Here is a 14,729-nt window from a genome sequence, read left to right on the forward strand (position 1 = left end):
TCTACTCCTGCTGCCTTTCCACATTTCAAGCCTTTGATGGCTTTTTCGACTTCAAGTATGGATATGTATTCTTGACTGCATGCCTGGTCAGTGTTTTTTACAACTGTGCTGTGTCATCACTGCTTGTTTCATTTAGCAGTTTTTTCAAAGTAATTACTCCATACTTCAAGGGTATCTTTTTCTCCCATTTTCATGTCGCCTTTATCATCTCTAACTCCTTTTACAGCACTATTTCCTCCATTCCTAAGCTTCTTCAACAACCTCCAGCATATTTTGCCACCTTCTTGATATTTAATTTCTATATTCTTCCCAAAGTCCTCCCTTGACTTTTGTTTAGCTAGTTTTACAGTCTTTAGCATTCTTGCATTTGTCTCTGTATTCTCTAAGAGCACAAGCTGACTTATTTGCCAGGAACTTTTGATATTCTTTCTTCTTTTCCTTCACTGCCTCTTTAACTTCCTGTGTCCACCATGGAGTTCTAATTTTTCTATCCTTGCAGACAACTTCACCACATGCCTCTCTAGCTGAATCAATCAGGGTTTTCTTCAAGGCTTGCTACTGAATCTCCAAGGTTTGGTTCCTGTTCTCAAACTCTTTCATTTTTTCTTCAATAATCTTTGTGTATTTTAGTCTACAGTTCATATCTGAGAGCTGCTCAACTTTTATTCGCTTTAAAACTTTCTTACATGTTATTCTATTCAATATGAAATTGAAATTCAATTTTATCCTGCTCAAGACTAAATAGTGATCACTTCCAATTTCAAATCCTCTGTACACTCTGGTGTCCTGCACCATTGGGAAAACATCACTATCAACAATAACATAGTCACTGAGACTCTTCTCTCCATGTGAATTTGTGCACAATTTTATGTTGGAACATGGTGTTAGTAATAACCATTCCAAGACCTGAGCAGAAATCCAACAGGTATTTGCCATTATCATTAGCTTTGCTCTTTTCTCCAAATTTTCCCAAAACATTTTTGTATGTCTGACAATCACTTCCTACTCTGCTATTTAGATCCCTAGCAACGAATTTTTCATTGTGTCAGTAGCTTTCTCTAGAGCTTCAAAAAATTTCTCAACTTCTACCTTAGTAGAACCTTCTGTGGGACCATAGGCACAAATAAGTATCACTGTCCAGTTCCCCATTCTGATATTTGCCCAAATCACTCTACTTGACACTGCCTGCCATTCAAGAAGATGAGCCTCGTATTTTTTGTTGAATACTATGGCTACTTCTTCTTTTCCTTGATTGTCATTGCCTGAATATAACATTTTGTATTTATTGCTCAGAAAGATATCACCAGTTTTTGTCTTTTTTGTTTCAGTCACCCCTATTATGTCGATCTGGTACTTATCTAATTCCTCTGCTAGCTGCACTTCTTTGCCATTCAGGCTTCTTATGTTGATTGTACCGATCTTTAACTCTGGTGACGTTGAGTTGGGGTGTGTTTTCAGATTTGTTCCAGTAGCTGACTTTTCGCTGTTCGCCCTGGTTCCCTCGCGAAAACAACGGGGGCAGTGTTTAACCGGGTGATGCCCCAGCCAGCATGAAATTTTGTCATGTTGTACCATCATTTTTTATTTTGGTTTAACCAATAGGAATACAATTTGGTCGGCTAAATCCCAAATTGCGAGCCCATTCTCGTTTGTTCATTATTCAGGTAGATACCCAACAGGGTGCACCACGAGAAGGTGAGGATTGGACATTAGGTCAGAAGCCCTGGTCGGTTCTCCACATTCCTTTAAAGGCTATGTGGAGGTCTCCTCTCAGTTATACAGCTTTGACCCTTAAGCACCCTGTATGGGATTGTTGATGATAAAATTAATTATTACAAGCAAATATAAATAAATTAATAAATATATTTATAAAAAAAAAAAAATCAGCTAACGCCTTTTTATTCCTGTATACGGGAGTAGGCGAGGCCAATTAGCCCTATCTAACTTTTGCAGACTGAGTGGGCAGTTCAATCTCCACTGGTACCCAATCAGAGACAGATGGCCCAAGGCTATCACTAATTAAGCGGTACGCAGTGAAGAGAGATGGCTCAAATGTGCCGCCATCTCGTGGTCCCTAACCCTAACACAATATATTTAATGTCTGAAATAATGTGGGTTCTACAGTCGATTTTCTTGAGTTTACAGGACGAAAAACCCGAGTTTCCGGGAGGAAAAACCTGCTTGCCCGTGCCAGAGATCGACTAACTCGGGAACCGGTCGAAAAAAGGCTTAGAAAAATTTCCTCTAGTCGCCGACTAGACTCGAAACCAAGTCTTCCTTCGTGCGGCCAAATGCGGCGGTGTGCAAACGCCACATCCGCTGAGCTACACAGGCTTTTAAAAATATATTTATATATTGAGAAAAATTGGGGGTTCTGCAGTTTCACAGTGCCTATCATGAGCTACCCCTGGTCCTAACTGTAGACTTGGAGATGCCCATGTATGAGAGAAAAGAAGGGGATGAATTGATTTTTTAGGAAGTTGAGTTTTGCTGTGCCATGCTTGTGGTTTTTGAAATGAAACTTGTGTGTGAATTATTTCACACACAAGTTTCACAAACTTATGTGTGAAATTTGCAATGTTAGGGAAGGCAGAATTTATGCAATTTCACACAATCCTATTCAGGATTACAGACACAATTAAGCAATTGCTTGGCATATCCTTATTTGCTTTCATCTGTACATCCTGTTATACTAATTTTTCATTGATCAGTGAAGAATGCTGTTTGATTTCCAAAAAATTTAAGAGTACTACTCTATCCCTTTCTAGAATTAAAAGCACAGAGGGTTTGCATTTTTTTTAAATGTAATTTCTTATGAACCACTTTAAAGTTCACAAACAATAGATATATAAAATCAGCATAATGATTATAAAACAATAAAAAATCTTTAAAAGTAAAAGAGGTATTGATGACTTTTGAGCAGGTACATTTCACTTGGTCAGAATTTATATATCATTATTTAATTGAGCATTAGAACCATGTCTTTTATACTGTGAGAAAGCTTGATGAGAACAAAATGCTTACTTTTGGGGCCCCTCTCATCTTATAAAAATTGCTTGCTTGCAAGTGTGTGTTTATATGCACAAATACATACATACATACAGCTGTATACAGATTTTCTTTGTTATTCTTTCAACTTTATCAGGAGGAAGAACTAAAGAAGGCAATATTAGTAGTGTTAGCAAACAAACAGGACATTGAAGGATCAATGACTGTTGCTGAAGTTCACCAAGCCTTAGGATTAGATGCTCTAAAGAATCGTACTTTTCAAATTTTTAAAGCTTCTGCCATTAAAGGAGAAGGCTTGGATGAAGCTATGGAATGGTAAGTATTATGGGTTTGGCTGTTATGTCAGTGTACTGTTTCATTTGCTGATATATTGGTTTTATTTATACTTTTGAACTTTATATTCTTTGCAGTCATTCCTTCTGTGATGAAATGCATATCAACAAATATTGATTGATTTACTAAGTAGACTTAAATTCTTTGTTTATGATGTGATTACTTTGTTCTTTGCAGTAAACTCATTGAGTATTAGTGATAATGGATTAAATTTAGGGATTGTGCAGATTGCCCATATTAAGCATATTCAGTTCTGTATATTCAATCACAACACTCATGAACAGAATCTTTTAATTCTAAATTAATTCATTCTACATTGTAGTGCAGTTCTTCTTTTATTTAACAAGAGGGTTAAAATGAGTGAGTGTTTTATAATACACTCACTGATTTTACCCCCCCCCTTTATTGTTTTTGTGCTGTGTTTTAAATATATTGCAGAATCGCAAGAAAAAATGTGAAAGCATAGTTTAATGAATCTCCCAGAACTTAAGTATGTCTTTAAAATGCCGTTTGTTATAAATATTTTAAGTTAGAAGATTTTATATTAGAGGGGAGACATACTAAAAATATAATTATTTCCAATGTACAGTTCAAATTTTCACACAATGAAACCATTTATTTTCTATCTGCATGTGACAACACTCTGCTTCATTTTTCATATGTGGGATCATAGCATAACATGGCCAGGCAGGTCAGTAGTAAAATGTTTATCGTTTAAACTTTTCTGAAATGGTCATACTATTCACTTTAAAACTTGTTGCACTCTTTGATTTTGCCAATATTTTAACTGTGCCATATTTTTACGTGGGCTTAATTTTTACTGTTCTTTATCTAAGAACAAATTGTGCAATAAAATTCTAATATATAATGGCAGTTCTCCAAGTAACTTTCTAAAACATAGGTATGCATAAAACTTGTCACTAGTGCATAAGCAATAGTGCATAGCTTATTCTTTTTTCACTAAAACATGATCATTTGTCCCACAAAGAAAAAAAAGTAGTTGAGGTATGATAATTGAAGACCTCCTATTGTCATTGAAAGTGGTTTTAAAAGCTTATACGAGTTATGTAACCTCAGAATTTAATTTGTCATGTGCAAAACAGTGAAAAACAAAATCTTGAAAATGTATTTTCAGGATTTCAGAATGTATTTGGTTAGCTAAGTGACTTGCAGCACAGCTTTGTATACATAACTCGTTTTTAACACAGCTATTTTTGGCTATTGAAAATGGCAGATTGTAGATACCACGATCTCTGTTCATCATAATTTCCAGTTTTGGAACATTCTTCAGTGTAATAGTTATAACCTAGACTGTGAGAGCATTAATGGCTTCTTCCACAAGTGCCTGTGAAGGTAATTTATAGTCACACGATCTTGACGAAATTGGAGTTTGAGCATAGTTATGCTGGTGGTGTTAGAGAAATTTCAAATTTCTTCACATATCCTGGTTTTTAACTTTTCTAATGTTTTTTTTGCAAACACTTCTCTGAAGTGTTTGCAAAAGAAATTTGTAGCATTTTTCTAGTATAGTAGGAGTCAAATGAATAAATATGTTTGGAATAAGAGAGAAATTAGTCAAAATTCTAAACTGGATACTGGATACAAGATTCTCATAGAATCTTTTTGGTTTTATTTATACTTTTGAACTTTATATTCTTTGCAGCCATTCCTTCTGTGATGAAATGCATATCAGCAAATATTGATTGATTTACTAAGTAGACTGAAATTCTTGGTTTATGATGTGATTACTTTGTTCTTGGCAGTAAACCTCATTGAGTATTAGTGATAATGGATACTTTTTGGCCACATGGCTCTGATACAATCCTCTTCTTCCTAACACACTTAAACAGCCAACACCCCAGAATCAAGTTCACCCTGGAAAAAGAGGAAAACAGTAGCCTCCCCTTCCTAGACACACTAGTCACTGCCAACCTGATGGTACCTTGGTTTTCTCAGGTTTTAGAAAACCCACCCATACAGGCAGATACATTCACCAACCATCCCCCCCCCCTTATAACAATATGGAGTTAAGACACTATTCAACAGGGCTAAACTAATCTGTGAAGATTTTAGCCCTGTTGAATAGTGTCTTAACTCCCTGTTTAAATAACCAAGCCCTAACCACTGAACTAAATCACATCCTTAACACTTTCTCAGCCAATGGCTACCCCCCCCCCTCCAAAAAAAAAAAAAAAATCCAAAAAATACTAAAACCAGATATCCACAACCCACCTCTCCCCCTTCACAAAAAAGATTACTTAAATCCATCACCATTCCCTACATCCGAGGCACCTCGGAAAAAATCTATAAATTCCTAAAAAAACATGACTTGACCTCGTGTTACAGACCATATAGAAAATTGCTGTCCCTTATCCGCTCCACTAAAGACCAACCACTTCCCCTAGACCTACCTGGTGTTTACCAGGTTGCTTGCAGCTGTAAGCTGTCCTACTTTGGCCAAAAAAGGCAGGACAGCAGTTATCAGAATTTCAGAACACAAGGACTACATCCGGTTTCACCAGTACAGCAACTCTGGTCTTGCAGACCATGCTCTGGATACACGCCACAGAATACGGTGGAAGAAAGCCACGGTAATACACCGTAGTAAATTCAAATTTGAAAAGCTATTCATGGAATCAGCTTCAGCCCTGAGAAACAGTCCAAACCTCAACAACTTTGGTTGCATGAGACTGCCCCAAATTTGGGAGATTTACATCAGAAGATCATCAGCTCTAAGGGCCAAGAATACCTATATAGACCGCTAGGGGGCACCATCAGGACCTTTAGGAAAAACAATAGCTTCCTGCTTCATTCTCATTTACTGGTTGGTTCTCCTCAGAGAACCAACCAGTTCAAAACAGCTCAGGTCAGTGAAACCTTATCAAAATGGACCGATAAAAGGCAAATATAGACACTTGGGTGGCACAACTAAGTGAATGCTGGGGAATGTATTTGTGTATAGTGCCTGCGTGCATGTGTCTTTATTTTAAGTTCCTGTGAAGATGGCAACATGATGTTGCCGAAATATTGGAAATATTGATTAAAGTTTAATTTATTATTATTATTATTTCGGGCAACTCCAAGTAGTCGACAGACTCATCAAGGGAGGCTCTAACATCATGTCAAGAACAACTATTCGACATTCACACAGTATCTATCATACCTCGCCTTGAACTCGTTCATGGTCATTGCACCCACAACAGACTCTGGCAGCTTATTCCACTCATTCACCACTCTCCAAGTAAAAAAACCTAACTCTAACACCCCTGCTAACCACATTCTTGCCCAGCTTCCATATATGACCCCTAGTCCTCCCAACACCAGTCCTATTCTCAAAAATATCTTCTGGATTAATCCTATAGAAACCCTTCAGTAATTTGAATGTCTCAATCATATCACCCCTTTTCTGCCTATCAACCAATTTTTGCAACCCACAAATCTTCAACCTGTTCTCATAAGGTTCATTCCACAGACCTGCGCTATCATCTTAGTCATTTGTCTCTGGATCCTCTCCACCTCCTCCCCATCAAGAAGAAACCCTGGCTCCATATCTGGGCACAGTAGTCTTATCAAGGGGTCTTATCAAGGCTCGATATAGAAGAACAATAACTTGTTTGTCTCTGCTTGTTAAAGTATTTTTCAGCAACCAAGTGATTTGATGAGCTGATTTAGCCACTTTTGCAATGTGTCTCCCCCCTCCCCTAAACTTCGATTCCCTAGCCACCAACACTCCCAAATCCCTGGCCTCATCAATCTCCTGGAGTATGGTTCCACCAATATGATATACTGCTGCTAATCTTTTCACTCCAAAATGCATAACCTTACACTTTGCCACATTAAATTGACATCCATTTTCCCTAGTCCAGTCCTCCAAACTATCCAAATCATCCTGCAAAATTTTGTCATTCTGTGCACTCACAATTGCTCTACCCAACTTTGCATCATCAGCAAACAAGTGAACACTTCCTCTCAGATCCTTTCCTATATCGTTAATGAACAAATTGAAAAGTAGTGGTCCAAGAACAGAACCCTGCATCACACCACTAGTCACAAGCCATCTTTTGGACTCCACTCGTGAATAAACCTCTCTCTGGTATCTCTCCATCAACCATCCTCCTATCCATCTCACCAACCCTATATCCATCCCCATCTGCTCCAGTTTACTAATTAGAGTTCCATGTGGTATCCTGTCAAAGGCCTTGGCAAGGTCCAGTAGAATCACTGTAAACCCATTACCCTTATCCAGTTCAGCCGTCACTGTGTTATAAAACGTGAGCAAGTTTCTGAGGCATGATCTACCCTTCACAAAACCATGTTTTCCCCCATACAGTATCCCATTTTCATCTATCCAATCCTGTATTCTTCTCTTGACTAATTTCTCCAAGACCTTGACAACGATTCCTGATATGCTAATCGGTCGGTAATTTACAACAGCAGTCGTGGAACCTCCTTTATGCTGTGGAACTATTTTCCCCTCTTTCTATTCCCTCGGGACTAACCCAGACCCAAGACTCAAATTAAACAAAATAGTCAAGGGTACTGACAATTCTTTAGCTGCTTCACGTACGACACGAGCTAGTATACCATCCAATTCCACAGATGTATTGACATTGAGGTTTTGCAATAGACTACTCACCTCCACTTCATTCACCACAATTCCCGTATAATCTATTGGTTCGTTCATTTCTGCCATTTTACCACCTGGAAGATATATTCTTGCAAAGTGCTCGCTCAGTAATTCAACTATATCAGCTGATTCGGTTACCTCCCTACCATCGGCATTCTTTAAAATCATTCTACCATATACGCATTTTTTATTTTACTTGCAACATATCGAAAAAACTGTTTAGGATTCTCTTTAGCCTGCATGTCCAATGTTCTTTCGTAATCCTTTTTTGCTTTTCTTACCACACTCGTTACCCTTCTGGCCTGCACTTAATACCGTTCATGTTCCTGTTGGTCACCTTTCTCTTTAAATTCCCTCCATAGTTGTTTCTTTTTTTGCAGCTCAAGCTTAATGGTGTTATTCATCCATTTAATGCCTATATGATTTATTATTCGGATTCTAGGTATACAGTCAGCCATTGCTTCATGCCAACACTTCTTAACCGCCTCCCATGCACTATCAACTTCTAGCCCTTGCAGTTGTACATGCCATGGCACTGAACCAATCAATCTCCTAAGCTTGTCATACTTACCAGCCCAATAATTCCACATGTATGCTGTCTTAATTGTAAATTCCACACCTTTAGCCACCTCCCAAGTCAAGACCCTATAATCACTCTCACCAATTGGTGGCAACGTGGTCATATTCGTTACAGCTAAATTCTCAGATGCAATTACCAGGTCAAGCACTCTCTGACCCCTAGTATTTTCCATTACATGCTGTCACAGATAGTTATCCCTTAATAACTGCATAAAATCCAATTCCTTCCAGTCAATGTTACCATAGTTGAAATCTCCCATAATAATTGCCTTCCTTCCACTCATTTCTTCTATTTGCTTATGCATACTATCTCCACCGTCTATTCCATCATCTATAGCAGCACCCAACTGTATATTTAGTTCTGCTAGTTTCAGTCTCACACCAAATCGCCTCAAATGTGCTCTTTTCTCTATCCTACAGTTCCACTTCTATTCTTCTTGGCTGTAGCTTATCAGTTATCATCAATAACACTCCTCGCCCCCATTTTATTCTCCCTGTCACTCCTGATATAAATTAATTTAATTTATATCCTGTGTACGTTGTAAATTCCTTAAATTATTTAATAAGTAAACTGTATACAAGACTTGACTTATATAATTTTACATAGCCAAACTGAAGCCTTTTGGCTCTTTATTTTAGTAATTACTTTTATGCACCGACTGAGAGTTTGCTTACGAAAAATACATCTCTCTGACATTTCAAGTTTCTTAGTATTGAACGAGGGTTTTTGCTCTCTTAAGGTTTCTACCCATTTCTGAGGAGAACCAACCAGTTCAAAACAGCTGTCAGGCCAGTGAAACCTTATCAAAATAGACCAATAAAAGGCGAATATATAGACACTTGGGTGGCACAACTAGGGCAACTCGTGAATGCTGGGGAATGTATTCCTGTAATCCGTCTGGTCAACTTACCTTACGAAACTTTCATAGTTTCTACATTTGGCTTTGAAATAATGCTGGATCTAATATCCACTTGACTTATATAATTGTTCCATTAAGTTTACGTGCATGAATGCTGTTGATTTGTTAGATAAATGAATGAAGAGGAATGGAGGAAAATTGAGGGACAGTAAAAGTATTACTGTCTCTCAATTCTGTCTGCTTGGTTGGCCAGAATGCTGTAGTTATTGAATCTTGATATTTTTGCTGTTCTAACAGAATCAGTTCAGCCTTTGTTTGTGAAAGGGAGTTAAGAAAAATTCTAGTGTGTATTGACTGCATATGCTTGTTTACATAACTTTCTGCTAAGAAAATTAACCAGTAACTGTAAGCAGCTATGATCTGTGAGTATGTAAGTACTTATGATCAGTCATCTGCTAGAATGTTGTGATTGCGTGAATACCAAAAATGAGATTATTCCTCCCACTCAAATACAGCAAAGCATTGTTATTCATGATTTTTGCTGCTTGATATTTATCTTGAGACCTTGTGTTTTGCTGGATACAGTAGTATATTGATTCACAGCATGAGAAAAAAAATGTGAGATGAAATTCAGTAGCATATAAAAATATGTAATATTTTTCTTTTGCATACAACCTCCTTTGTCTATTAATAGTTGGTAGTAGTCTGTACGATTGTTTATCAACCAAAAAACAACAAAAAAAAAAAAAACTATTGCTACACCTGGCAGTAAATTTTTCTCATCTGCATCAAGAAAATACGTTCACTTTGGGTTTTTCTGTTCATGAAAATTGTAATTGCTAGAATGGTTGGCTGAGAAGTTCATGTATCCAAGCTGTTGGTTTGAATCCTACTCACATACACACACATATATGATAGAAAAAATTGTCCACTCACAGCAAATGTAGTATGTTTAGAACCTTTCATGGGTGGGAGTTGCATAAAAATTAGGGACTAAGGAAGAGCTTTCAGCTGAAGATGAATTAACTGATCACATATAGAGGCAGCAGGGCTTTTCAACCCTTGCAAAATATGCATACCGTCCACAGGACACACAAACAGTTAGCAGACATAAGCCTCATTGCCTTTGTTGCATCGTTATATATGCAAATTTACTTATGTCGCACCTTTCAAATGCACAAATCAATTACTCGAGTACAAACCTGGATTCTTGGCTCTATCTCCTTTTCAAGCATAAACACATTTATTTAATTTAAAGACTGCGCCAGTTTATGCTCTATAATAACAAATTATACTATTCAGGGAGATACTTCCACTAACCCAGAATATGTAACTATCCGTTAACTCCCTCAGTCAGTTGTGGTCAAAATTTCTCACTTTAACTTTACCCTCCCGCTACAAGTACATATTTTTAGAGCAATGAGTTGACACTCTTAATCAGGCAAGACTCAGTTTGGAAAAAGAATACATGTTTATTCTACAACCTCAATATACACTAAATAATTACATAAATTCACACTAATTAAGATTGCAATCTTATACAAATATTAAGTTAGGAAAGCTAGTTTCTTTCAGGGTTGCCCCAGACATACAAAATCTTATTTCTGGCAAACTACCTATACTTAATCATCATTTAACACATTTCACTCATAACAATTCCTATCTCAGCAACTTTATCAAACTCCTCTTAACAATCTCGATGTCAGGCTCAAGCCTAATTGAACAATTACTTAAAAGTCACCAGTTGATATTGTTCTGCTTTATCAAGTCTCTTGCATCTAAATTTCTTCACTCACTCACAAGCTTCCAAAACACAGATAATAAAACGTCTACATTACCTTCACATGGTTTCTGAATGGGTCTGCTGGCTGATAGTGTCGTGGAGGAACTTGAGACTCGATTCTTTGTTTGGACAACGTGCGGCGTTATATATCTGCTAAATGGCTATCCTTGATACGCACTATGGCCACCTTCGATATCTGAAGACTACATGGGAACATCGACGACTCAGCACCCGCTTGTAATGAAAGCATTAGCTGTGTCGCTATGGAACTCCATCCGTGATTTCAGGGACTGCTCGATTCAAACTTCCCTTTGCCACACATCCTCGCCCGCCTTTCAGCCTGGAACCAGCTACCTCGACTTTCTCCTTACGACCACAAGATCCTGGGGGAAAAAAAGCCTCCTTCCTCCTCCTGCAATCCCTTATATTACGCATCGTATAGTGCCCACTATCCTCTCCTGAAACACCTTGTGCGGCGCTATGTTAGTCTCCAACTCCGAATGATGTCAGCACTTTTTTCTGCAGCAGGAAATCACGTCTTGTAATGCACCCCTGCTCCTAGTATCACACAGCCTCAGGCGCTTACACTAACACGTACCAAACTTTTGGACCCATTCTTACATTTAGCTCAGTAGAATATTTAAGTTAATTTTAGTTACACTGTACAATACTAAATCCTGATTTATAATTCATAAGAAAACTTCTAAATAATATAATATAATTCCAAATCTGTTATGCATCTTTACAATTTTATAGGCTACATTTTATTATCTTTACTTTATATTTCACACTTTAAACACGATATTTGGTTTTTTACTAAATGCAAGTATTTTCTACTATGAACAATTCAATATGCTATGTTGTACTTGTTGAAATCTGAATGATCTGCTGAACCGAAGTCACATGACCATTCAGAGTTCAACACCTTGTTTGCTTTAGCCTTCAGTCCAAACAAACAATATCCAATTGAAATATATGAACATTTATTTGTAATGCTCTTTTTTTTCATCACGATTTATCATCATCAGCAAATTCCTGATTTGTACCCTCAAGGGGTATACAGGATATGATAGTACTACATGAAAAATTTACATCATTACTAACATCCTATCTAAAATTTTCCTCCAAATAATCAGTCTGTTACTTGTCAAGACTCCAATATTATCAGATCTTATGTTTCTATTGTCTAAGGCACTTTGTACTGTATCAATACACCTATATCTTGGTCTTCCTCTGGGTCGTTTTCCTGCCAACCTGGCAGAGAACACTTGTTTTGCTAATCTTTCCTCTCCCATTCTGTTTAAGTAACAATACCACCTGAGATTAGCTCTGCTAACGCATTCCTGGATGCTGACAATGTCAAGTTCTTTCCTAATATCCTCGTTTATATTATGATAATGCCATTGATTCCATCTTTTTACACCTCTAATCTTTCTCAGGACTCTCATATCTGCGATCTCTAGTCTTTGGTCAAGTGTTTTACTTCTGACTCAGCTCTCAAATCCACAAGTTAAAACTGGTTTGAAAACTGTCTTGTATACAGCTAATTTAGTGTTCCGACTACCTCTTATTCAATATGAATTTATTCAATTGACTTCCTACCATACCAGCTTTGTTGATTTTGTTGTCTCTTTCCATATTTAATTTACCATCTTCAGTAAAAATCGTGTGCTTAAGTAGCTGAAATGTTTTACTTGTTCCACAGGTTCTCCGTTCACAACACAGTCGACATTTTCAATGATTCTACCTATTTTCATTGTCTTTGTCTTTTTATTGCTGACCTTCATACCATATCTATTACAACAGTTATTCAATTTAGTCAGAGAATCTTGCAGACTTGTAGCGGATTTATTTAGAAGTGTAACATCATCCGCATAAAGCAAACAGCCGACATTAACTTCTCCAATTTTGATATCATTTTTAATACCACTTTAATTCATAATTGATCCATATAGATAATCAATAACAGAGGGGATAATGTACATCCTTGTCTCACACCAGATTTAACATTAAACCATCTTCCTGTACTTCCTTCAATTCTAACTGCTGACATACAACTCAAATAAAGACTAAGTGTTGCTTGATATAATGCCCCATACACACTATATAACTGTAGTGTATCGTAATATTCCTTTTCCAGATCGACAAAACTTAAATACAGATCTTTGTCATATTCCCATGCTTTCTCAACTATTTGTCGTAAAGTGAAGATCTGATCGTGACAGCCTCTATTTGGCCTGAATCCAGCATGTTCTTTACCAAGCTTTTCTTCCACAATTCTTCTCAACCATTTCTTAAGTATACTTGCATAGATCTTGCCAGGAACACTCAATGGGGAAATACCTCTGTAATTCTCAAATTCGGTTTTATTTCCCTTTTTATATATGGATACTATTAGAGCTCTACTCCAATCAGGAATTCGTCCCTCTGTCCATGCTTTCTGAACTATGCAGTGCAGCCACTGTAAGACCTTTATACCACCATACTTCAGCATTTCTGGTTGAATATCATCTACTCCTGCTGCCTTTCCACATTTCAAGCCTTTGATGGCTTTTTCTACTTCAAGTATGAATATGTATTCCTGATTGCATGCCTGGTCAGTGTTTTTTACCACTGTGCTGTCATCACTGCTTGTTTCATTTAGCAGTTTTTTTCAAAGTAATTACTCCATACTTCAAGGATATCTTTTTCTCCATTTTCATGTCACCTTTATCATCTCTAACTCCTTTTACAGCACTCTTTCCTCCATTCCTAAGCTTCTTCAACAACCTCCAGAATATTTTGCCACCTTCTTGATATTTATTTTCTATATTCTTGCCAAAGTCCTCCCATGACTTGTGTTTAGCTAGTTTTACACAGTCTTTAGCATTCTTGCATTTGTCTCTGCATTCTCTAAGAGCACAAGCTGACTTATTTGCCAGGAACTTTTGATAATCTTTCTTCTTTTCCTTCACTGCCTCTTTAACTTCCCGTGTCCATCATGGCGTTCTAATTTTTCCATCCTTGCAGACAACTTCACCACATGCCTCTCTAGCTGAATCAATCAGGGTTTTCTTCAAGGCTTGCTACTGAATCTCCAAGGTTTGTTTCCTGTTCTCAAACTCTTTCATTTTTTCTTCAATAATCTTTGTGTATTTTAGTCTACAGTTCATATCTGAGAGCTGCTCAACTGTTATTCGCTTTAAAACTTTCTTACATGTTATTCTATTCAATATGAAATTCAATTTTATCCTGCTCAAGACTAAATAGTGATCGCTTCCAATTTCAAATCCTCTGTACACTCTGGTGTCCTGCACCAGTGGGAAAACATTACTATCAACAATAACATAGTCACTGAGGCTTTTCTTATTCCTTGCCTCTTCTCTCCATGTGAATTTGTGCACATTTTTATGTTGGAACATGGTGTTAGTAATAACCATTCCAAGACCTGGGCAGAAATCCAACAGGTATTTGCCATTATTATTAGCTTTGCTCTTTTCTCCAAATTTTCCCAAAACATTTTTGTATGTCTGACAATCATTTCCTACTCTGCTATTTA

The 14,729-nt window shown here is 37.2% G+C and overlaps 1 protein-coding gene across 1 annotated transcript in view; it reads left to right on the plus strand.

Moving 5' to 3' along the window:
- Positions 1-14,729, plus strand: part of Arl1 (ADP ribosylation factor-like 1) — a 108,954-nt gene that overhangs the window by 80,100 nt on the left and 14,125 nt on the right. The window contains exon 5 of the mRNA XM_090414421.1: positions 3,146-3,324. Within this exon, the coding sequence (XP_090270547.1) occupies positions 3,146-3,324 (179 nt within the window). The remainder of the gene's footprint in view (positions 1-3,145; positions 3,325-14,729) is intronic.

This window comes from Typopeltis vanoorti, chromosome 25 (genome assembly GCF_054136105.1).
Source record: "Typopeltis vanoorti isolate ZY-2024b chromosome 25, IOZ_Tvanoo_1.0, whole genome shotgun sequence".
NCBI classification, from domain to species: domain Eukaryota; kingdom Metazoa; phylum Arthropoda; class Arachnida; order Uropygi; family Thelyphonidae; genus Typopeltis; species Typopeltis vanoorti.